The 25,574-nt window shown below is 34.0% G+C and overlaps 1 protein-coding gene across 2 annotated transcripts in view; it reads left to right on the top strand.

The window, feature by feature from the left end:
• Window positions 1–25,574, top strand: part of RALGPS2 (Ral GEF with PH domain and SH3 binding motif 2) — a 163,083-nt gene that overhangs the window by 122,103 nt on the left and 15,406 nt on the right. The window contains exons 9-17 of one of the 2 annotated variants that reach the window (XM_068541309.1): window positions 830–967; window positions 2,063–2,153; window positions 6,007–6,074; window positions 7,524–7,659; window positions 8,454–8,605; window positions 17,992–18,046; window positions 20,470–20,547; window positions 22,151–22,256; window positions 22,811–22,903. In XM_068541309.1, the coding sequence (XP_068397410.1) occupies window positions 830–967; window positions 2,063–2,153; window positions 6,007–6,074; window positions 7,524–7,659; window positions 8,454–8,605; window positions 17,992–18,046; window positions 20,470–20,547; window positions 22,151–22,256; window positions 22,811–22,903 (917 nt within the window). The remainder of the gene's footprint in view (window positions 1–829; window positions 968–2,062; window positions 2,154–6,006; window positions 6,075–7,523; window positions 7,660–8,453; window positions 8,606–17,991; window positions 18,047–20,469; window positions 20,548–22,150; window positions 22,257–22,810; window positions 22,904–25,574) is intronic. The other variant, XM_068541310.1, reaches the window with a different exon arrangement.

Genomic DNA, 25,574 nt, shown 5'->3' on the forward strand with positions numbered 1-25,574 from the left:
GGTACATCATTTTGGTTGCATTTCTCTGAGAGTTCATGAATGGGCAGTAATGAGGAGAAAGTAGGAAAGTGTATTTTTCTCTCCAGCTATAGTTGTCATTTACACTTTACATGTGCATAGTAAACTCTCAGGAAATATTTTTTATAGATTTGACCTTGCATATCCAGAACTAGTACAACCAAATTATTTGGGGGTATATGTTCTTTTTGTTGGTACAGAGAAAGGGCAAGGTTCACTTCAATTTGTAGTCACATGAACTGTTTCAAAGATGCAGCTGTTAATCTTTAAAACAAGATGTTTCTGCCAGAATGAGACAATTTTCAAAGTAATTAAGACTCAAGTGACAGTTATCAACTCAAGGCAAGGGGGTATAGAACTAATATTAAGTAACTACCCCATGGCCAGGTAGTGGTTAGGCTGGCTAACTTAAAACTTCAGGCTATACCACAACTTGGAAAATAGACATAAAAACTGAGGTTCGGAGATTAAAATAACTGTCTTTGTTATATACAACTAGTCAGAGGCAGAGCCAGTTCAGGAGCTCAGTTTCTTTCTATTAAGACCCATAGGTAGGTAGGTACTGGAGTTTCTAACTCCAGCCTCAAGCCATATTTTAAAATGGTATTATAAGAGGACATTTACAGAAAACATATTTGCATGTCTGACCCCAGCTCCACAGAAATCTAGGCCTCAGTGGTCATGTTTTAACAAGGCTGCAGTGTATTAATAATGATATATTCTAAATATGGCATATACTGAAGTATAGCTATAAACTATACTCTTCCAAACTATAAGTAGGAAAACACTCATTTATCTAATTTCGTTTCAGGTATCTACCTGTCAGATTTAACATACATTGATTCAGCATACCCATCAACTGGCAGCATTCTAGAAAATGAGCAAAGATCAAATTTGATGAATAACATCCTTAGAATAATTTCTGATTTACAGCAGTCCTGTGAATATGGTGAGTTTCTGAGGGTAATGCTATGATACATTTACACAGGTTGATGGCCACTTTTCACACAACAGGGAACATCATCCTAATATAAAGGAAAATAATGATTGTTTTATTTCACTGTTTAACATTTAGCATCTTGTTTAGGATCTTGCTTTTAAGGAATTGAAGTATTTCATATTAAAATGTTAAGTTTTATCTTTTGCTTTTCTGTTATTTTGTAGCAACTTTGCTAACATAATTTTCACAATTATTTTCTATTCTCTTCATCTCATTTGATCTCCCCGATCTATTATGTAAATAGTTCTTTTATTTAGTTAGTTAGGGAGGGAGCTGAGACCCTTGATCCTAGTAACAGTTGACTAGCTTTCTTGAGTCCTATGTTGAGTAAAAATAACCAATTTTTGTGCAAGATGTATTTTATGGAAACACATATATAGAAAGAGCTTTTGCAAGCCCAAATGATTAGAAAAAAATTTTTTTAATGTTTTAAAATGTTTGGATGCTTTCAGTTTGATAGGGAATAAAGATAGACTATTATAGCTATACAATTTTTATGGTGTTTTAAAACCGTGAGTTTACATTATCTGAAAGCTAAATCAAATAATCTCTTGTTTTATACTTTTCTCAATTTTTTTTAACATAACATCAAATTGTAATGTTAAATTAATCGTATTTGAAATTTCTAAGTAGGGAAGAAAAAACTGCTTTACAGATGTGAGCCAGGCTTCTTTAAAAATAAAAAACCTAAAGAGCCTTACATCTTGTATTTAGATGAGGTTTGAATATAAATCACAACAATGTCTCTGATTTTTTTCCATGAAGTTTCTCAAATACGTGGGACTTTGTAAATGGAGCTATTTGGGGTTTTTTTTCTTCTTCTTTTTTTTTAATCTATACAAACAACATACAACTGTAGTTTTCTAAACTACCTCCAGTTTTACATTAAATAACATTTACCTCAGTAATGTCCTTCTAGAGTTCATTTAAATTTTGGTGCCATGTGGCCTTAATCTACCTTTAAATATATTTTTCTCAGCTTAACTTTAAAAATTCTGCCTAAGATGTACTTTATCAGATAATTATTTATCGCATTTTGCCTAGATATCCCCATGTTGCCTCACGTCCAAAAATACCTGAACTCCGTTCAGTATATAGAAGAACTACAAAAGTTTGTGGAAGATGATAATTACAAGTAGGTTGGATCTTCAGAAGTGGTTTGTATAACTTTGTCCTGTCCTCCACCCTTTCATCACCGTGTATTTAAACATCTAAATCCTACATCTTATCATGCATATGCCTAATCCAGTTGTACATTTACAATGGTAAAGGTTATTTACATGTATTTCTTTTTAATCACTTGATGTGATTGAGCCAATATACAAGTACCTCCTCTGTTCTTCCATTAAAAAGCATTTCATGTTTCTCAAGTTGTGGAGAGCTGATGTTTCGTAGTTCTAGTTTTAAATTTTTTCCTTTCTCTCTAAATTCAAGCATTAAATCTTTATGGAAATTTATCTTTGAATAGGCTGAAAATTTAATGAAACAGTCTGTGAATAGAAAAATTACTCCTTTTTTAATGGTAATTTTTAACACAATTTTGAACTCGTTTTCAGTTGTTTTTGTGTATTGAGAGAATATAGAACCTTCTGGACTCTGGGTTAGAGACATATTTGTTCAGTATAGCACCACACTTGCCCTTTTTTCTATTCAAGCAAATCCTTCTTCATTAAAGATTTTTAAACTTACTTTTAGGACAGCTGATATCCATTTCCTTTTCCTTAACCATCCACAGTCCTGCCCAAGGGAGGAAGGATTTTTAAAATCATTAACCCTTTTTATTTTTCAGTGGTGTGCTATACATCATGACTGCCAGGTTTTTTTCCAAAAGATAGGAGGATAAAGAGCTTATTTCTCTTGAGACTTCTCATTTGCCTTGTAGCTTCATTTGTTAATTTCAAGATTTTGTGCTGTTCCCAAGCTTTCAAATTTAACTTTGTGTCTTCCACAAATATATTTTCCAGTAAAAGGTTATACTTTAAAATTTTATCGAAGTGAAAGACTAGGTTATTTTTCAGTATTAATGCATTATATAAAATTTTTCTTATGCTGTATGACAGTGATTATCAACTTCCTTGTTCCCTAAGTTTCAACAATTTTTAAAGAATTCTGCAGTACAGAATTAGTACCAATAAAAGACTAGAAATTCTGGAAAACAACTAGAAATAACTTTTCTTCTAATATTAAATATATTAAGAAGCTCTGTATTTATACTTAAATGTATCTAAACCTTTATTAATGTTTGAAAACACCTTTATTGCCACCTTCTCCACCATACCATATTATTACCACTTTATATTTCTATATCAATTTTTATTTTACAGAAAATTTTCACAGGGTAATTCATTTGAAAATGTATGAGGTCAGTGGATCGGCTTTTTAAGGCTGGAGTTGTTTCACAGATCTGATGTTGCCCTAGGTTGTAAGCTTCTTGAGTTTGATGGTCTGTGTCATATTTATCACTATTTCTTCCATCTCTCTAATTACTGACATAGCACAAAACACTCATGTTTTGTCCAATTACGTACAGAAGATTATCTTAAAACTCAAAATATGAGTAAGTACTTATTAAAATTTCTATATCTGGCTCAAGAAACTTAATGGATTTAAAAGAAGTTAAAGTTTATTCAGTAGAAATGAAGTCTAAGAAATTGTTGCATAATTATAGAGGATGGTGAATTTTAACTCTAAAAGGATAGAGTTGGCCAGTTAAGCCATTAAGTAGTTTTAGCTGTCTATAACCTGACATATTATAAGGTAGCTTCATTTTGGTAGGAAAGCGCCTGCTATTATACTGATTTTTGTTTTCATGAGTAGCTAGAACTCGAGCAGCCTTCTCATTATATTCATTAACAAATATTTATTCAGCTTTTGGTATTGATGAGTTATTGTGCTAGCTGCTGGGATTACAAAAGTAAGATCTTGTTCTTGCCCTTAAGAAGCTCAGTCTAATGCAAAATACATCCACAAAACAAATAATTACGAAACAATTCAAACAGTACTATACTAGAGATGTGCCCAGGATGCTATGGGAACGTAGATGAGAGGAGACCTAACTCAGCTTTAAGTGGGAAAAGTGAAGAGAAAAGAAACATGAACAGCTTAAGGTGACATTATTACCTGAGGCTGCATCTTAACAGGTGAGTAGGAGTTAGCTCCACTTGAAGAGTTAAGAAAGGTGTTCCAGGGTATGGAAATGATCAAAGGAATAGGGTGGGAAACTTTGTTCGCTTGGGGAACTGTAAGTCTCTTGGTGGTGTTGGAGCATCATATGGGAAACTGAAGAAGATAGTGTTTTCCTAAAGATACAGTTGTATTGCATGAACCTACTGATTAAATGTGTTGAAAATCAGAGCATTTTAACATAAGAGCCATTAAGGTGATAAGTTAGGAAAAAAATGGTTTTTATGATGAAAGATTTAAATAAAAATGATACTTCATTTATCCACAGGCCTCTGTTTTTGGCAACTTCATCTATACAGGCAACCAATATCAATATTACAAATTACATGTATATGTCTTAATCGGGGTGAAAATCTTTCAAAGTTATTTCATTTTAATACTGAGCATAATATCTTTTCTCAATGAATCAGCATCCCTGTTATATATAGTGTTTTGATGATGATACAGGCAACTGACACTGACTAGCCTTCACTGCTGTGCTGTTTAAATGCTTCGGCTTTTATACTGCTGTTGGTTCTCAGCTGCTATTGATAGCAATTTGATTCTCCCATAGCCTTCTTTCTGTCCCTTTCTATTTTGGTTCTGTGTTAAGAAATTGTACTTGTTTTGTTTACTTCTTTGTCTTCCACCTACTAAACTGTGAGCTTCAGAAGGGAAGAAACACCATGTCTGCCTTAGTCTCCATTATATTCCAGTGCTGAGAGCACAGTGCCCGACACAAAACAGGTGTTCAGTGAATGAATGCAGCATAGTCTGGTGCCCAAATAATTAAAGTCAACTACTCTGTAAAAAAAAAAAGAGCAGAGAGTTCTGGTTAATCAAACATCTGTTCAATACATGCATTTTACATGGTCAAATAATTGGAATACAATTATATATAATTTCTTCTTTAGGCTATCAAAGAAATACAAGTTAAGAACCTATAATAGATTTATCATTATAATATCATGTATAATATCATTTGTATTGTGCAGTTTCATTGTCCAATTCCAGTTGGTGAATGCTAAAAAATAAAAAGTCTTTATTAATTTCCAGACAAATGCTTAATAATAATACAGAGTACACCAAAGTGTATTCCATGGACTACATCAAAATATTTTCTACAACTGCTTTAGTATCCTATTTCCTGAAACAGTTTCCACTGATAGGAATTATAATCTCTTTTTGCCATGGAACTCAAAACTGATATTTTATCCTAAATGGAACTTAAGGACCAACTAACAAACTTTGACTTAGGAAAGGGATTTATCATGGATTTTGTAAATAGCCTTTTTATTTGTATAGATAGATCTTTCTTTTGATAAGTTGAGTTGGTTGTTTTTTTTGGATGGTTAGTTTTAAATAAGGTGTTTTTTAAATTTTCAGTGTTACAGAGGCCATTAGCCCATCCAGTAAAGATTCTAGAAAGAATTTGCATAATATATTTAATAATATATGTGAAAGTTACTGAATTTAATTGTCAAGTATCAGTATAACCTCAAGTTAAATCACCTTTTAGTCATTAATCAAATATCTTTAAATGTGTTGAATGGTTTGGCAACATTGGGGTAGTTTGGGGAGATTTCTCTGATTTTAAATATTAGTTTTTGATGTTTTTTCCCTCCCTAATATAGCCTGGAATCACCGTAAGATCAGCTTTGTATGAAAGAGAAAGGAGACAATTAAAAATTGCTCTTGAAGAAAAATATATAGCTGAGATTATTTTATAAAAATGTTTTTAGGTTTTTGGTAGAAAATACATGATTTTAATATTATTTTGTCAAATGTTAATCATTTTATGTGCTTTGTTTCTTTTTGAAATTCAGGCTTTCATTAAAGATAGAACCAGGGACAAGCACACCACGTTCTGCTGCTTCCAGGGAGGATTTAGTAGGTTAGTGCAGCTTTCTCTCATTACTGAGTAATAAACCAGATAACCTAATAAGAAAGAATATACTCCAAAGTGAATAAACACTTAGCACATTTTATTCTGCATGCACAGTTTTCTTTTTGGTATTAAAATATGTCCATTTTTCTGTTGGTTTTCTTGTTTAATCAAAAATCGTTACTTGTAGTTTGTACAAATAAATACATAATGTACAAATAAATACAAATAAATTTATAAATAAATATGCCAACTAATCAAGAAAAATAGATATAACCAACAGAAAATGATAAATAAATGTTTATGAATAGCGACTCTTTTTTTTAGTTAAGAATACACTGTCCTAGGCAACAAGGCTTGATTACATTAGAAATTTCTGTGGTCTAAGTGGGAAATTCTACTAATTTGAATAATTATAGGAGTCAATTTTAGTGGCTTAATTCTTTTTTTTTAATTTCACTCTAATACTTGACCAAGTACTAAAAGTATTAAAAAATAGTGTTAGTCCCTTAATTTTTATCTGTTGCATTACAATGGGGATTTATATGTATACCACACATAATCAAAAATATAAAATTGAAGAGAATTATTTATTTTTTAAGAATTCATAGGTAATACCTTTTTTAAAATTCCAAAACAGACCTTGGCACTAAGCTTTATATTATTGTATATTCTAAAAATATTTGGAGACCCATCTAATGAGGTATGAAGGAAGTGAGGGAACAAAACCATGACAGTGTCTCGGGGGAAGAGTATTCCAAGCAGAGGAAATCATTTCAGTCTAAATCTGTTTAAGTTTGCTTTTCTTTTCATTCTTAAAGTGATACTTTGCAAATCTGTACATTTTTGAGTTCCATTTTTTTAATTCCCATAAGCTTGAACAGTGTCAATATAGATTTAAATTCTAACTTGAATGCTTGACCTACCCTACACATTCTTTATCTAAGAAGAAGCTGAAACTAAGAGTAAAGAAGTAATGTGTAAAATTAAATGAGCACTGAACTAGGATTCAGAAGACCTGAGTGTTTAATCCAGGTTTCATCTGTGATATGAGATCCTTACGCCTTCTCTTCTAATTCTGCTGCTTCCTCTGTAAATGGGGAGGATATTTATACTGGCTACTTAGTGCAAGTAAAATAGATAGAAATTAATGGATATTGTATGTATTGAGGTTTGTGTTTTACGATTCAGAAAATAAATATTTCTCTTGTTCAGTCAATTAAATAGAATTAACATTAATATTATCTTAAAATTTAAACCACATTCTATATTTCATATCAAAGGATTACAAATAAAACAATTTTAAACCATTTAACAATTTCTCTCCCTCTCCCTCTCCCTGTGTGTGTGTGTGTGTCTGTGTCTGTGTCTGCGTCTGTGTCTGTGTCTGTGTCTATGTCTATGTCTATGTCTATGTCTTTGTCTATGTCTCTCTCTCTCTTTTAATTTAACCCTTAGGTCCTGAAGTAGGAGCATCTCCACAAAGTGGAAGAAAAAGTATGGCAGCTGAAGGAGCCTTGCTACCACAGACACCACCATCCCCTCGGAACCTGATTCCACATGGACATAGGAAGTGCCATAGCTTGGGTTATAAGTCAGCATTTTTAATTTTATCTTTCAAATTTTTATGTTTTTTTTAAAGTTGGATTTCTTTTCTATTTATTTTACTAGTTGGACAGAAAATAGTGTCCTTGCATAGTTTTATTTGTGTAACAGTAGTCTTTTTCTGATTTAGTAAAATATCTTGTTTGCATAAAGGCATTTATTTCTTCCTTTACCTTAATTTGGAAATAAGCTTTTTCCAACAGTGCCTTCACATTTGGGGGAGAAAAATGAACATTACAGATCATCATCATAAATAAAATCAGGAAAGCAATATACCATTTTCATTTTAAATTATCATAAGTATCAAGAGTGATCACTTATCTTAACCCAAATAAGTCACTGTAAATGAAGCCTATAAAAATTGTTCTTTTTATTCCTAAATATAAAGAAAGGGAAACTGATTTTTTGTTTAGCTTTGCAAGACTGTTTTCTCAAAATGGAGCCCAAGGTTCACCTTTGCCATGATTTTTGTGAAAATTTAATAGCTATTTTCCAAAAGTGAATGTGAAAACAATTTTTAATGTACCCAAGAATCAAGATAAAATTAAAGTATTCTCTGTTACATAGGAAGATATGGCGTAGTTTCCTAAAACACTTTCCCTAAACTGTTAGTTTGAGGCTCTCATGATAAAATCTGTGTGTTCATTAGTATGAGAGTTCGGAAGTAAGTTCAGGATAGCAGGTAAATCTTTTATATCCTGAATCTTTATATAAGAGTATCTTTTATATCCTGAATTAGTAACAGTAATAAAAGATATGAAAAATATTTCTCTTTGTTTCCAGTTTCATTCATAAAATGAACACAGCAGAGTTTAAGAGTGCAACGTTCCCAAATGCAGGGCCAAGACATCTATTAGATGATAGCGTCATGGAGCCCCATGCACCATCTCGAGGCCAAGCTGAAAGCTCTACTCTTTCTAGTGGAATATCAATAGGTGAGAAATAATTCTCTGAGAGGGTTCCAACTTAATGAAAAATAAGATTTTTAATAAAACTCAGCTGGGAATGAGTAATTAACCCTACTACAAGTAGAAAAAAAATTGATAAAAGCTAAGTAGCAAAGTAGATAATGAGATGATACTACTAGTAGCTACTGAAGTTAATAATTCATAATGGTTTGAAAAGTGCTTGATGGTTTGACTTCAAAGGGGGAGGCATTTGAGGAATGGTGGGAAGAGAACATGTGCTGATTGAATTGGTTACTGCATGTAGTTGGAATGTGGGAATGAGGAAAAGGGCAGATCAAGTATGACTCCTGGTTTTTTAGATTAAACAACTAGTTAGATGGTGGTGCTATTACCAAGGCAGAGAACACTAGAAGAGCAGCCATTTGTAAATGTCGAGGTATTTGTGAAGGATGACTAGGTTTGGGGAATTAAGAATTCTGTTTTGGACATGTTGGTCCATATTGAGTTGTCAGGTAGGTAACTGAATGTATGAATCTGGCGCTTAATGGGGTACGGGCAGGTTTGTAGATACAAGTATAAGAATTAGCATATTTATAGTATTTCAAGCCATGAGACTGGATGAGGTCACCTAGGGAGAGAATGTAAATAAATAAGAGAAGACATTCTAACATTTGGAGGTGTGATTAAAAAAAAAAAAATTTCTTTTTTTAATGGGGGGCCATCAAAGGAAACTTCAAAGGAAAAGACAGTGTGGTATCACAAAAGCCCAGTAGAGGAAGTGTCTCTGAAGGGCGGGAAGTGTTGAATGTATCAGTATAAAGTGCACAGAAGTAAGGTGAGAATGGGAGTTGATCACTGGATTTGGCAAGATGAAAGTCACTGGGTGCCTCAGGTGGTGGGGGGTGGGGCATCAGCAACGTCGAGGACACATCAGCCAGGGCGAGCGTGATGATGACGTAGCTTTCAAGAGTGGGTTCCTTGGTTTGGATGTTTGAAAAGCTTGTGGCAGATTTTCAACAGGTGCAAGTATTGAAGGATCTGAATCTCAAGTACAACCCTTCGGTGAGCCCAAGGGGTAACAACACTCCCAGAGCCACTGCAAGATTTACTTGATGTTACAAAGAAAATGAAACAATTTTCTATAACATGTCCTGACCGTTATTTAGCCTCCTCCAAAGCGTCAACAGTCTGCAGTCAGAACCCGGTTCGTCGCACTGAGATCCTTCGGATGTTCTCTCAGAAGGTTCAGTTTAGCCTGAGGTCTCACTGCCACAAATATGGTCGCCCCCCCCCCCATGTGGGCACTGTAAGCACCATATAGCAGTTGTCGTTGTCAGCATCGTTATCATACTAGGGTTACCAAGAGAGAAGAACCAGGGTTTTGGGTCTTGGTGCTCCGGCCGGGTGTCGGGCCTGAGCCTCGGAGGTGGGAGAGCCAAGTCGAGGACGTTGGACCACCAGAGACCTCCAGGCCCCATGTAATATTAACTGGCAAGAGCTCTCCTAGAGATCTCCAGCTCAACCCTAAGACCCAGCTCCACCCAACAGCCAGCAAGCTCCAGTGCTGGATGCCCCATGCCAAACAACTAGCAAGACAGGAACACAACCACACCCATGAGCAGACAGGCTGCCTAAAGTCATACTAAGTTCACAGACACCCCAAAACACACCACTAGACTCAGCCCTGCCCACCAGAGGGACAAATCCAGCCCCACCCACCAGAACACAGGCACCAGTCCCCCCAGCCAGGAAGCCTACGCAGGCCACTGAACCAACCTCACCCACTAGGGGCAGACACCAGAAGTAAGAAGAACAACGAACCTGCAGGCAGCGAAAAGGAGACCCCAAACACAATAAGCTAAACAAAGTGAGAAGACAGAGGAATATGCAGCAGATGAAGGAGCAAGGTAAAAACCCACCAGACCAAACAAATGAAAGGGAAATAGGCAGTATACCTGAAAAAGAATTCAGAGTGATGATCATAATGATCCAAAATCTCGGAAATAGAATGGAGAAAATACAAGAAATGTTTAACAAGGACCTAGAAGAACTAAAGAGCAAACAAACAATGATGAACAACACAATAAATGAAACTAAAAATACTCTAGAAGGAATCAGTAGCAGAATAACTGAGGCACAAAAACGGATAAGTGACCTGGAAGATAGAATAATGGAAATAACTGCCACAGAGCAGAATAAAGAAAAAAGAAGGAAAAGAATTGAGGACAGTCCCAGAAACCTCTGGGACAACATTAAACACACCAACATTCAAATTATAGGGGTCCCAGAAGAAGAGAAAAATTAAGGGTCTGAGAAAATATTTGAAGAGATTGTAGTCGAAAACTTCCCTAACATGGGAAGGGAAATAGTCAAGTCCAGGAAGCTCAGAGAGTCCCGTACAGGATAAATCCAAGGAGAAACATGCCAAGACACATATTAATCAAACTATCAAAAATTAAATACAAAAAAAAAAATTAAAAGCAGCAAGGGAAAAGCAACAAACAACATACAGAGGAATTCCCATAAGGTTAACAGCTGATCTTTCAGTAGAAACTCTGCAAGCCAGAAGGGAGTGGCAGGACATATTTAAAGTGAAGAAAGAGGAAAACCCAACCAAGATTACTCTACCCAGCAAGGATCTCATTAAGATTCGACAGAGAAATTAAAAACTTTACAGACAAGCAAAAGCTGAGAGAATTCAGCACCACCAAACTAGCTTTACCGCAAATGCTAAAGGAACTTCTCTGGGTAGGAAACACAAGAGAAGGAGCAGACTGATAAAAACGAAACCAAAACAATTAAGAAAATGGTAATAGGAACATACATATCGATAATTACCTTAAACATGAATGGATTAAATGCTCCAACCAAAAGACACAGACTGGCTGAATGGATACAAAAATAAGATCCATATATATGCTGTCTACAAGAGACCCACTTCGGACCTAAGGACACATACAGACTGAAAGTGAGGGGATGGAGAAAGATACTCCATGCAAATGGAAATCAAAAGAAAGCTGAGAGTAGCTATACTCATATCAGACAAAATAGACTTTCAAATAAAGACTATTACAAGAGACAAAGAAGGACACTACATAATGATCAAGGGATCAATCCAAGAAGATGATATAACAATTGTAAATATTTGTGCACCCAACATAGGAGCACCTAAATACATAAGGCAAATGCTAACAGCCATAAAAGGGGAAATTGACAGTAACAATCATAGTAGGGGACTTTAACACCCCGCTTACACCAATGCACAGCTCATCCAAAATGAAAATAAATAAGGAAACACAAGCTTTAAATGACACAGTAGACCAGATGGACTTAATTGATATTTATAGGACGTTCCATCCTATATTCTATTCTATTGGATGTTCCAATAATATTCTATTATTATCCAAAAATAATAGAATACATTTTCTTCTCAAGTGCTCATGGAACATTCTCCAGAATAGATCATATCTTGGGTCACAAATCAAGCCTCGGTAAATTTAAGAAAATTAAAATCATATCAAGTATCTTTTCCGACCCCAGTGCTATGAGACTAGATATCAAATACAGGAAAAAACCTAAAAAGTACAAACACATGGAGGCTAAACAATACGCTACTAAATAACCAGAAGATCACTGAAGAAATCAAAGAGGAAATCAAAAAATACCTAGAAACAAATGACAATGAAAACACGACGACCCAAAACCTATGGGATGCAGCAAAAGCAGTTCTAAGAGGGAAGTTTATAGCTGTACAATCCTACCTCAAGAAACAAGAAAAATCTCAAATAAACAACCTAACCTTATATCTAAAGCAACTAGAGAAAGAAGAATAAAAAAACGCCAAAGTTAGCAGAAGGAAAGAAATCATAAAGGTCAGATCAGAAGTAAATGAAAAAGACACAAAGAAACAATAGCAAAGATCAATAAAACTAAAAGCTGGTTCTTTGAGAAGATAAAATTGATAAACCATCAGCCAGACTCATCAGGGAAAAAAAGGGAGAAGACATAAATCAACAAATAGAAATGAAAAAGAAGAAGTAACAACTGACACTGCAGAAATGCAAAGGGTCATGACAGACTACTACAAACAGCTATATGCCAATAAAATGGACAACCTGGAAGAAATGGACAAATTCTTAGAAAAGTACAACCTTCCAAGACTGAACCAGGAAGAAATAGAAAATATGAACAGACCAATCACAAGCACTGAAATTGAAACTGTGATTAAAAATTTCCAACAAACAGAAGCCCAGGACCAGATGACTTCACAGGTGAATTCTATCAAACATTTAGAGAAGAGCTAACACCTGTCCTTCTCAAACTCTTCCAAAATATAGCAGAGGGAGGAACACTCCCAAACCCATTCTATGAGGCTACCATCACCATGATACCAAAACCAGACAAAGATGTCACAAAAAAAGAAAACTACAGGTCAGTATCACTGATGAACATAGGTGCAAAAATCCTCAACGAAATACTAGCAAACAGGATCCAACAGCACATTAAAAGGATCATACACCATGATCAAGTGGGGTTTTTTCCAGGAATGCAAGGATTCTTTAATATATGCAAATCAATCAATGTGATACACCATATTAACAAACTGAAGGATAAAAACCATATGATAATCTCAATAGATGCAGAAAAAGCTTTTGACAAAATTCAACACCCATTTATGATAAAAACTCTCCAGAAATTGGGCATAGAGGGAACGTATGTCAACATAATAAAGGCCATATATGACAAACCCACAGCCAACATCATTCTCAGTGGTGAAAAACTGAAACCATTTCCTCTAAGATCAGGAACAAGACGAGTGCCCACTCTCTCCACTATTATTCAACATAGTTTTGGAAGTGTTAGCCACGGCAATCAGAGAAGAAAAAGAAATAAAAGGAATCCAAATCGGAAAAGAAGAAGTAAAGCTGTCACTGTTTGCAGATGACATGATACTATACACAGAGAATCCTAAAGATACCACCAGAAAACTACTAGAGCTATCCAATGAATTTGGTTAAGTAGCAGCATACAAAAGTAATGCACAGAAATCTCTTGCATTCCTATACACTAACAACAAAAAATCAGAAAGAAAAATTAAGGAAACACTCCCATTTACCATTGGAACAAAAAGAATAAAGTACCTAGGAATAAACTGACCTAAGGAGAGAAAAGATCTGTATGCAGAAAACTGTAAGACACTGATGAAAGAAATCAAAGACAATACAAACAGATGGAGAGATACACCATGTTCTTGGATTGGAAGAATCAACATTGTGAAAATGACTATACTACCCAAAGCAATCTACAGATTCAATGCAATCCCTATCAAACTACCAATGGCATTTTTCACAGAACTAGAACAAAAAATTTTACAATTTGTATGGAGACAAGAAAGACCCCAAATAGCCAAAGCAATCTTGAGAAAGAAAAATGGAGCTGGAGGAATCAGCCTCCCTCACTTCAGACTATACTACAAAACTACAGTAAACAAGACAGTATGGTACTGGCACAAAAACAGAACTATAGATCAATGGAACAGGATAGAAAGCCCAGAGATAGAAAACCCACACACCTATGGTCACCTTATCTTTGACAAAGGAAGCAAGAATATACAGTGGAGAAAAGACAGCCTGTTCAATAAGTGGTGCTGGGAAAACTGGACAGCTACATGTAAAAGAATGGATTTAGAACTTCCTAACACCGTACACAAAAATAAACTCAAAAAGGATTAAAGACCTAAATGTAAGGCCAGACACTACAAAACTCTTAGAGGAAAACATAGAACACTCTATGACATAAATCACAGCAAGATCCTTTTTGACCCACCTCCTGGAGTAATGGAAATAAAAACAAACAAATGGGTCCTAATGAAACTTAAAAGCTTTTGCACAGCAAAGGAAAGCATAAACTAGACAAGAAGACAACCCTCAGAGTGGGAGAAAATATTTGCAAACAAAGCAACTGACAGAGGATTAATCTCCAAAATATATGAGCAGCTCATGCAGCTCAATATCAAAAAAACAACCAACCCAATCCAAAAATGGGCAGAAGACCTAAACAGACATTTCTCCAAAGAAGATACACAGATTGCCAACAAACACATGAAAGGATGCTCAATATCACTAATCATTAGAGAAATGCACATCAAAACCACAATGAGGTATCACCTCACCAGTTGGAATGGCCATCATCAAAAAATTTACAAACAATGAATGCTGGAGAGTGTGTGGAGAAAAGGGAATCCTCGTGCACTGTTGGTGGGAATGTAAACTGATGCAGCCACTATGGAGAACAGTATGGAGGTTCCTTAAAAAACTAAAAATAGAGCTACCATATGACCCAGCAATCCCACTACTGGGCATATACCCTGAGAAAACTGTAATTCAGGAGGAGACATGTCGCACAATGTTCACTACATCATTAATTACAATAAATAGCCAGGACATGGAAGCACCCTAAATGTCCATCAACAGATGAATGGATAAAGAAGATGTGGCAACATATATACAATGGAATATTACTCAGCCATAAAAAGAAACGAAATTGAGTTATTTGTAGTGAGGTGGATGGACCTAGAGTCTGTCATACAGAGTGAAGTAAGTCAGAAAGAGAAAAATAAATACCGTATGCTAACGCATATATATGGAATCTAAAAGAAAAAAAAATGGTTCTGAAGAACCTAGTGGCAGGACAGGAATAAAGACGCACGCAGACATAGAGAATGGACTTGAGGACACGGGGCCAGGGAGGAAGCTGGGACAAAGTGAGAGAGTAGCATTGACATATATACACTACCAAATGTAAAATAGATAGCTAGTGGGAAACAGCTGCATAGCACAGGGAGATCAGCTAGGTGCTTTTTGTTACCACCTAGAGGGGTGGGATAGGGAGGGTGGGAGGAAGACTCAAGAGGGAGGGGATATTGGGATATATGTATACATATAGCTGATTCACTTTGTTATAAAGCAGAAACTAACACACCATTGTAAAGCAATTATATTCCAATCAAGATGTAAAAAAAACAAAAACAACAAGTCACTTGGTGACCTTGACAAGATTTGCTTTATAGAATAGTGTGGGCAAAGCTTGGAGATTGGAGAATGAGAGGTAAGAAAATAGAGATAGCTATTATGAAGTGGGAGCAGAAAATTGGGACTGGAAAAGGATGTGAGATTAAGAGAGGAATTTGTTTGGTTTTGCTTCCTAAACTTTTATTTTCTGAACCTTCTAGATGAGCATTATTTCTTTGGATGTTTGGAGTTAAGAAATCTCCATACAGTGCTATTTTTATTTTTAAAAAGCAATAACGGAGGGAAATGTCTTCTTCTGTGATTAACTGCCAGGTTTCTCAAAGGCTAAGCCTATTATAATTAATATGATCATTTCAATATTGATGAACAGTCAATAGAAAGAAATGTAGGAGTTCATTTTCTTGAACATGTTGGCTTCCTTTAACCCTTGAGAGTTTCAAACCCTGAAAGTGAAATTGCTTTGGAGCTGGAATGCTCCATTCAGCAGTTTTATTCCAATATTCCCCTTTTTGTAAATGCAAATGATTAAATGATGACAAAATTTACAAAACAGAAGACAAGTTGGCCACTTGAAATACCTCTCTATTAATAGTGTGAATTGCCTATATGTAAATATCAACCTCAATATGAAAAAAATGATACACAGAATAATTTTGCAAGAGAGGAAGAACCTTTTTCCAGTTAAAAATGTGTTACACTTATGGAATGTAGCATGTCACTTTAAGCCAAAAATAGTAATTTTAAAAATTACAGCTCTCAATTCAGTACAGAGTATTTGGCTTTTCTATAATACTTATCATAAGTATTATAATGATTATTTTTCTCTATTTGTGGCTTTTACTTTCCATAGATGTTCTTCTTGTTACCACAAGACAGTTATCTAGTTATTTCATTCCATTACAGTTAGTGTCTTAGTTTAGAGACCTGTCTTTTAGAACAAGAAGAGGCTAATTCAATTTTTGCCTTTGTATTTATTGTTTAATTATTCCAAGGCTAAGGAGATAAACAGTAGAGATTGTTACATCTTTGTTTATAAATTAAAAACATTAGACATAGGCATTACCTTCCAGGGTGTTTACTTTAAAACATTCTGAAAAGAAAGTCTATAACCATAGATGGTAGTTGTTAATACACACACGCAATTCATAATCACAAAAAGGTTTTTTCCTCAGCTGTAACTTTTACATACAATATTAATATATCCCTTGGAGGCTTTGAGAAAGTACTCTGGAGAAATTAACCAGTGCTTGGGACTATGGCCTCTAACGTTTTTTAACATGGTATATATGTCCTAGGTAACCTAAAGTAGTCTTGCCCAGCTAAAGGAGGTGTATCCACTCTGAGCTTCATGCTTCTGGAAGAAACTTTTATTTTCTACAAAAAAGTCATACTAACTATGCTTAAATTTTCGGTCTTTATCACATAATTCTACATCAAAAGATAACCTACAAGACCCCACTGCGAACAACAGATTACCTCCAGTTTCTTATCTGAACCACACAACCAGAAAATTACTTCAGTGACTGTTACTCAGTTCTTCAAAGAATGGGACATAACTCATGCCATTCTAAATGCATGGAAGAGGTGTTATTCCATCACATATAATGGGTTCCTTATAGTATTCAAGTTTGAGCCTCTCATAGAACCCTGGTTGTGAAAGTCTGATAGACGATTCAACTTGATACATAAGGGACATATTAATTATTGATTTTATTGAGAGCCGGTATTATCTTTAAAATAACTTTTAAATCAACCTAAGCTGTTTTGGACTCTCCAAATTCTTTCCCCTCAAATTAAGCTAATTTAAAACTTTTCTATTTTAACTGATATTCTGGGTCTCTTAAAGAGAAATTTTTACATTGTTATGGCACCTTTTTTTTTTTTCTTTTTCTGAATTTAAGGATTCCATCCTCTTCTGCCTTGCCCCTAAAGGCAAAAATTGAATGTCATTAAGCTTTTTTATCCTTAGGGTAGTAATGGGTTTTAAAAAAAATACAAAGGGAAGTAGTATACCATGAACCTGTAAGAAATGCATAATTATATTGGTCTTAAATTATGGCAAACCTAATAAGAAAAAATTTTGTGCTTATGTACATTCTCTGGTGGTAGGAAAAGTGTTTACTAATGAATTTAAGCCATAAGTATACATGCAAAAATGTTTTATGCTATTTTGTTATTTTGGGTAGTCTTGTCAACTCTATTCTAATATATTGCAAAATAAATCAAGCACAATGATATTAGAATGAAGAATTGATATGTGGATGTTCACCCACAAATAATGTGACTGTCATTTTATAAGCACCGTTAGAGTATTTATTTTTAAAAGACAACATCCAAACCCTAATTATGATGTTTAAAAAATAAGATAACTTTTGATTTTAGGTAGCAGTGATGGCTCTGAACTAAGTGAAGAGACTTCATGGCCTGCTTTTGAAAGGTAAGAAAAATTGCCCATTTAAACTATTTTGACTTTATTTTGTCTATCTTAAAGTACATGATAATGTGAATTTAAAGACATAATATTTATTACATATCTCTAAGGGACTATTTTAGGCTTCCTGCTGGTGGCAAAAAAAAAAAAAGTTAGTATTTAAGCCTGGAGTTTAGTATTATCTAGTAAAGACATGTTTATTTGGAGGCTTGACACATATATTTGAATTTTAGTACATTTTAAATTGTAACTTAAAAATAATAATAACCAATCACAGCTTATCTACATATGTGTACAAAAAAAAATTATTTCCTTAAATTCTGGTTCATTTAAGTAATTTTAAGGCATTTAGTGGAGTGGTCAACTTCATTCTCAGCTAATTTGTCAAGAGCAAAATGACCTAGTAAATTTTAAATTATACTGTAAGTAAAGCAGCTAAAAGTTTGAATTTAAATTGTCATTAATTCAAAGTTTGCACAAAGCACACAGATTTGTACTGAAATAATGTAAGTCATGTTCTGTTTTCTTTTCCTTGATGCTTTAAGCTGTAAGATCTGTCATCTGCTTGTGGCAAATACGCCATATTGATCTTCCAAAATAAGATTTTTCTAAAAATGTAGTCAAACAGTGCAAATAATTGTTATTTTAAAAATATCCATTAGAATTTTACTGTCTTTGACCATTTCCATTCTGCCATTGTCATATTAAGATACTTGAATCATGAGCAAAATAATTGCTCCCTTTTGTATATAAACTAAGCAATCTAAGTTTCTAAGCAACAAGATTAGATTGAATTTTGAATGTCATGTTAAAATTGATGAAGTTGAATATATTTAGTTACCTAACTCCCTGTCAGTCACTTTTTAATAGAAAACAATTATACTAACTATATATACTTGAATTGGTTAATTTCATGGTATAACTGGAAAATTAGATCCTTGTTCTTGAAACTTAATAAAGATTTCTCACCATTATGTGATTAAGATTTTACTTGCAAACCTAATATTTCAAACTACTTTTGAACCTTTCTACTCTAATTGTCAGTGTTCCTAAGTTTTGTTCTCTCTTTTGGGGGATTTTTAACAATTTGTTTTTACATATTATTTCTCTTCCAACTTTTTCTTCAATCTCTTTATTTGGGTTTGCCTGAAACAGGAAAAACACAAGAGTTGCCTCTGGCTTGCTGTCTGTACAAATTGTCTTATTAGTTCTTTCCCTCTAATAAGAACATAATATCATCAGATGTTGATTTCAGAGTGTACTGTATTTAGGTAAGAAACATCGATGAACAGAATTGTTTCTCATATCGCATGAGTTATAAGCGAGTAACCAGAATGGTGTTGTGTTAAATAATCTGTTCTTATCCCAGCAGGTTACTTATGAAGATGGTATTTAACAGTATTAACCTTCACACCTCAAAACAGTATTTTTCTTTTGACAAAAGTTTTGCTTTGCAGATATTTGCAGCCAAAAACATGTACTATGCTTGTGCCAACTTTAAATCAGTGGCTCTTGGGACATTTTGAGAGCAAATTAATGCTGCCCAGCAAGACTCAGACATGAAATATTAAAAAGTGAATAAAGAACTAGGATTTAAAATACTACCTGTGGATAGTGAACTTTGAAAATAGAGAGACATCAAATATGTTGCCCCTTAAGTTGCTAAAATAATACTTTTTGTTTTAAATATCATTTATCAACAGTGCTACTTTTGGCTTTTCCTAGGCAAAGAAGTAACAGTGTTTCTACGTGTGTATGTGTGTGTGTGTGTGTTTATTTCCTTTGTTAAGTATCACATGCCATTTTGGATGAATATTAACTCATACCATTTTTTCATTTATTGGCTTTTTCATGTATTCATTTTAATTGATGTGGAAATAGAAGACTGCCTTATTTATTACTCAGTTCATCTCTTTTGGTAGTTTTCTTGGATTTAATATAAAAGAAAGGAAAATAAGGTGTTTAAGCCACATTACTTTTAAGTTTATAGGTCACATTGCTTTTAGCTGTCTTTATAGGGGCATACAATAAAAATTTATTGTTATATAAATCCAGGTATCATATTTAAAGTGGAATCCAAGAACTGGAATATGAACAAAAGGATTTTTTAAGTATTTTTCAGGCTTTGATAGTGTTTGGTTATAAACACCTCTTTAATTATTTTAGCAGATTTGTGAAAGTGAATGTATATAAATATATGGTTCAAACTAATAAGCACCTTTAAGTATTTATAGTCAATAGTAGAAGAAAAAAATAATTTGAAATTTATGCTGTATGCTTTAAAAAAAGAAAGAGGAGCAATCACATACTATCCTTTTGTAGGATTTAGAAAGCTGTATTACACAAAGAAATTATTATGCTGTTCTAGGTTATTGATGATGATTGTGTGAATAAAAGTAATATATACAATTTATAATGGAATCCAACAGGAACAGATTATACCATTCTCTCGGCCCGGTGACAAGAGTGGCACGAAATGGCTATCGAAGCCACATGAAGGCCAGCAGGTACAATTCCCCTGCATTCAGGGGTCACAGAACTCCCCTCTGGTGTTGGTGATTGGCTTACATGGGTGTGGTCTCACATTATTTCTGTTCTTTCTCAACTAATTGGTTTAAAAACTAAACAAAATGCCCATGAAAACTTTCTTTCCAAGATTTAATCTAGAGATAAATTTGAACTATTCTTTCTGATCCCAGAGCTAATAGCTAGAACTTGCATCTTTATGTCAACATTTTTAAATAATTCCAAATCTGTAGCTTTTTAACTGCACAGGTCTTTCTAATGTTGCTGATTATTGGATAAGCAGTACAAAAATCCACTTGTTATTCAAGGCTGCAATCGAAGAATTTACTACATTCAATTTATCTTTTTTAAGAATTATTCAGATTAACTTCAGGTCCTGAATTTAGACAAGTCTTTTTTATTAAATAATATTTCTGTGTTTAAACTCATGTTCATTCAGTTGTTTATCTAGTTAAACCTGGTCTCTTTCTGCACTACATTAGCTGCAGAAGAAAATAAGTATGGTAGATTGATTGGGGTCTGGAGGTTAACAGTAATGGATAATCCACCAATTCTCATAATACAACAAAATAGCAGACTTTAAAGTTAATTTTATGTCAATTTAATGGTGTCTAATCTCCTTGAATATATACCTCCTTGAATATACATAGCTCCAGCATGAAATTTCTAGTGGTTTCTAAGTTTTTAAGTCACTTTGAAGACACCTAAATAATAAAAAAGGGATAAACTTGCAAACTTCAGGTTTCTTCAGTGTTGTAGCAATTCTGCAGCTCATGTCAAATGACCGGAGGAATGACAGATTTTTTTTTTTTTTTAATCAGTGTGTATGTTTTAATTGACTTATATAGAAATTGTTCTTATTTTAACTGTTGGACCTTAAGTGAGTTGGGGAGAGATATTTAAATGTTTGATTATTATTTTGTGATGGTTTTCTTAAGATACAAGAAAAAGAAATCTTGAGTTTTGGAGTTATTCCTTTCTTGGAGAGCTGTTAGGCTATAATCACTTAGATGCATTGATGACATTAAAATGTCATTAAATTTTATTGCAGAAAGTCGGTCTTTTAAATATGTTGTTAATTGCCTTTATTACTTCTTTCACCTATTTCAGAATTAAGCGTGGGTTTTCTTTTGCTTTTTTCCTTTTGATTCTGCTATTTTTATTTTGAGTTTTATATGCTTAAATACTTCTAACAAATAGAATCCTCATCTTTCCTACTAGGACTTAAGTTTCTACTGGGGAAAAAAAGGTTTCAGCAGTGCTGCAGTGTGGCATGTTAAGAAGAAAAGTCTTAAATCCCTAATTTAATCTTTACTAGGGTGAATCTCTGTATTCTTTCTAAATTATACTTGTTCAAATATGCAATAAAATGTGTTTTTTAACCATCTGCTGACTTCAGTAACTTCCTGTTAATTTTGTGACAGCTTATAAATTTCAGATCAGTAAGCCTTTATAATTGTCAGTGTCTTCTTATTCTGAATAAAGTAACAGTTTTAAAATTAAGAATAATTACATTTTATTTAAGTACCTACTTGATAATCACTAAAGCGCTTATATGTTCTTTTCTTCATTTCATTATTACAGTTCTGCAGAATCAGAAGATTTGGCAGTACATTTATATCCTGGAGCTGTTACTATTCAAGGTGTTCTCAGGAGAAAAACTTTGTTAAAAGAAGGCAAAAAGCCTACAGTAAGAATATAATATATTTTAATACATGTTCTAAAATTAAGCAAATGAATAGGACCCTAAAAAATATGAAGACAGTTGAAATAAAACCAGATATATAATACACTTGAAATAATTTAAGATACCCCTTTGCCTCACAATGTTATTTAATTTAAAGTGTTATTATACCTGCCCTATAGATTTTGGTTAAATCATACATTTTGGGTGTTTAAATCAAGATGCTCCTGTACTTCTCTTTGCTCCCTAATATAGTTCTTAGAGAACCTTGAAAATATGTCCCGTTAAGAAGTATTTTCAGTAGTAAGTTTAGAAGAAAGAGAAAACAGAGTGACAACCCTAAAGAATAGAATTCAACCAATTTTGTTTGGTCAGTCCTAAGTAGAATGTATTGAGTGGACACGATAAAAATATTTGAGATAAAGATTTCAGACGTGATGAAACTCGAAGCTAAGGTGGTGGAAGTGAAGTGGAGCTAAAGATCTTTGGCACTGAGAAAGCAGAGTGACTGAGAAGCCAGTAGCATATGCGTAGTATATTCATGTATCTGTCCTCTCCAGGTAGCATCTTGGACGAAATATTGGGCAGCTTTGTGTGGGACACAACTTTTCTACTATGCTGCCAAATCTCTAAAGGCTACAGAAAGAAAACACGTAAGTATTCCTGTTCCAAGTTGTTAGCATAGTTTCACAGCCTCTTCATGGTTGTAAAGAAAGTAGATCTAATGCGATGCAAGGGTTTGGGTCTTTTCCCGCATTCTAATCCAGAAGTTCTTACACTTTCCTTGTTGGAGTATTGTAATGGAATTATTTTTGTTTAGAAAGACCATTCCAAGGAAGGTCTTGGAACAACTTCCATATTTTGTAGTTTCTTTTTTGAATGCTATTTTTCCATTGCAAATGTCAAAACTGCACACTACAAGTATCTATCTTCACCTCCAAGCCCTCTCAAACCTGGGTTTTTTTGGTCAGAAAATGGTTGAAAACTATTGCCTTGGAGTCTCGTTTCCTAATTAGTAAAATATGAAAAATCCGGACGAGCATCTCCGGTTCTTTCCACCTCAGTCTCTGTTTGAGTGATTTTCCCAACAGTGAAGAGGAATAATAGTTACTAAGGTTACTATGATCACCTTCCTGTGTTTAAAGGAAGCTTTGAAATGCTCTTTTCTCCAAATGTAGAATCTTCCTGTAAATCTTTTTTTTGCATGCTGTTTTTTCTATGCCAGTGATAACAGTATTTGAAAATGGAAAACTAATTTTCCATTTTCCATGTTGCATTAACACAGTCCCCTGGAGAGGAATTTTATTTCTAAATTGTATATTTTGGGGGTGGGGGGGAATTAAGTGGTTTACCATACTGAGGAAAGGTAAGCCACTGAAAAAAAAATTAAGTTCTTTTACTCCTTATACATTACGCAGTGATACTGCATAATTCAGAGAAGCCCTTCTTTATTTTGGAGGCTGGGGGGGAGGGCATTTATCACTTTGTGTTTTTTTATTCTAACAATGGCTCTTAAAAACTATAACACACACACATTACATGTATACATTTTAATATCAGGTATTACTTCACCAAACACTTTGACTAAATTTACTGGGATTCAGTGTTTTTTTGTTTGTTTTGTTGTTGTTTTGTTTTGTTCCTTTTAGTAAGAATAATCCCTAGTTTGAAGTTTGGTTGGATGAAGCCAGTTACAAGTTCAACTTCAGACATTATCATTAGAGAAGCTTTTCTTTATTCTCACAGTGTTAGCCCTTTAATCAAACCAGAGGTAGAGAAGAATACATTTTTGGTTTAAATGAATGTGGGAAGTGCCATAAGATAGCATCACCTACCTTTCCTTATCAGCCGTACCCACACCTTGTCACTGTCCTGAATTTCATGTTAATCATTGTCTCGCTTTTCTTTAGAGTTTACCATACATGTTTCCTTAAACAGTACATTGTGTCATTCTTCAATTGTACCTGAATGGAATCATATAAATTCTTGAGCATTGACTTTTTTGCTCACTATTATGTTATAATTGTCTAGATATAGTCCTCACATTGAGGTGAAGGACTGTTTTTTGTATTCTAGTCAAATTGACTACAATGGCCACATACCCGACAAAGCTACAGTTTAGTTTCACTAGAACGTTTTACAGAGTAATTGCCTCTGGTTAGTACTGCTGTACTCAAAGGAGGGGAAAAAAAAAGGTTGATATAGCTAAATTAAATTGTCATCTTCAGATATAGTTAACTGTTTACTTAGCCACTTTCAGAGACTTGGCTGGATTTCACTTATTATAAAGAAGTTGACTATTATAAAGAAGTAAAATGTATAAAGTAAATTTTTTTTTGTTTTTTTCCTAACTTTAATTAGAAAGAAGTCAAATTAGAGAATTGATTAAATAACTGAATTTGTCCTCTAATATATATGTTAAATATCTTTTCGTGTTTGGCATTGGTACTTATACATAGAGAATAATAACATGCTAGTTTGGGCTTTTAATTATATGAAGTGATAAATAATGCATATGAAATGTTTAGAAATTAGAGCATAGTGGGCTGTGAGGGAGCCCAATTGAGTGCCGAGGAAATGGACTGTATTCCTCATCTTTTCTAGTTTAAGCTGTTAAGATTAAAGAAAATTATAAGAACAAAATAGAGTATAGAGACAAGTCCATGTTTATATTTAGTATCAATTTTAGGATAGAAAAGATAGGGCACAGCGCATAGCACAGGGAGATCAGCTCGGTGCTTTGTGACCACCTAGAGGGGTGGGATGGGGAGGGTGGGAGGGAGGGAGATGCAAGAGGGAAGAGATATGGGAACATATGTATATGTATAACTGATTCACTTTGTTATAAAGCAGAAACTAACACACCATTGTAAAGCAATTATACTTCAATAAAGATGTTTAAAAAAAAAAAAAGGGCACAGAACTAAAAGCAATGAAGGAAAAAAATTTTTAATCATTTTCAAACAGTTAAAATACGAACTGGAGGAAAATATTGGCTATATATAAGCAATAGATAAGGGATTAAAATCTTTTATATAAACACAGCACCATCTATGTAGTGTTCTTGCCAAAACTTTAACCTGAATTTAATCATGAGGAAACAATTAAATCCACATTGTGGAACATTCCTATAAGACAACTGGCTTGGATTCTTAAGACCAAAATTTGGCAGATGGAATGGGGTAGGGGGACAGAAGGACTGTTCTAGATTAAGAGAAACTAAAGAGTCTTGACAGCTAAATGCAATGTATGTACCTTGGTTTAATCTTGGAGGTAGTTTTTTTAAGCTATAAAGCTCATAATTAGGACAATCAAAGCAATTGT

This window comes from Eschrichtius robustus, chromosome 3, assembly GCF_028021215.1.
Source record: "Eschrichtius robustus isolate mEscRob2 chromosome 3, mEscRob2.pri, whole genome shotgun sequence".
Taxonomy (NCBI): Eukaryota; Metazoa; Chordata; class Mammalia; order Artiodactyla; family Eschrichtiidae; genus Eschrichtius; species Eschrichtius robustus.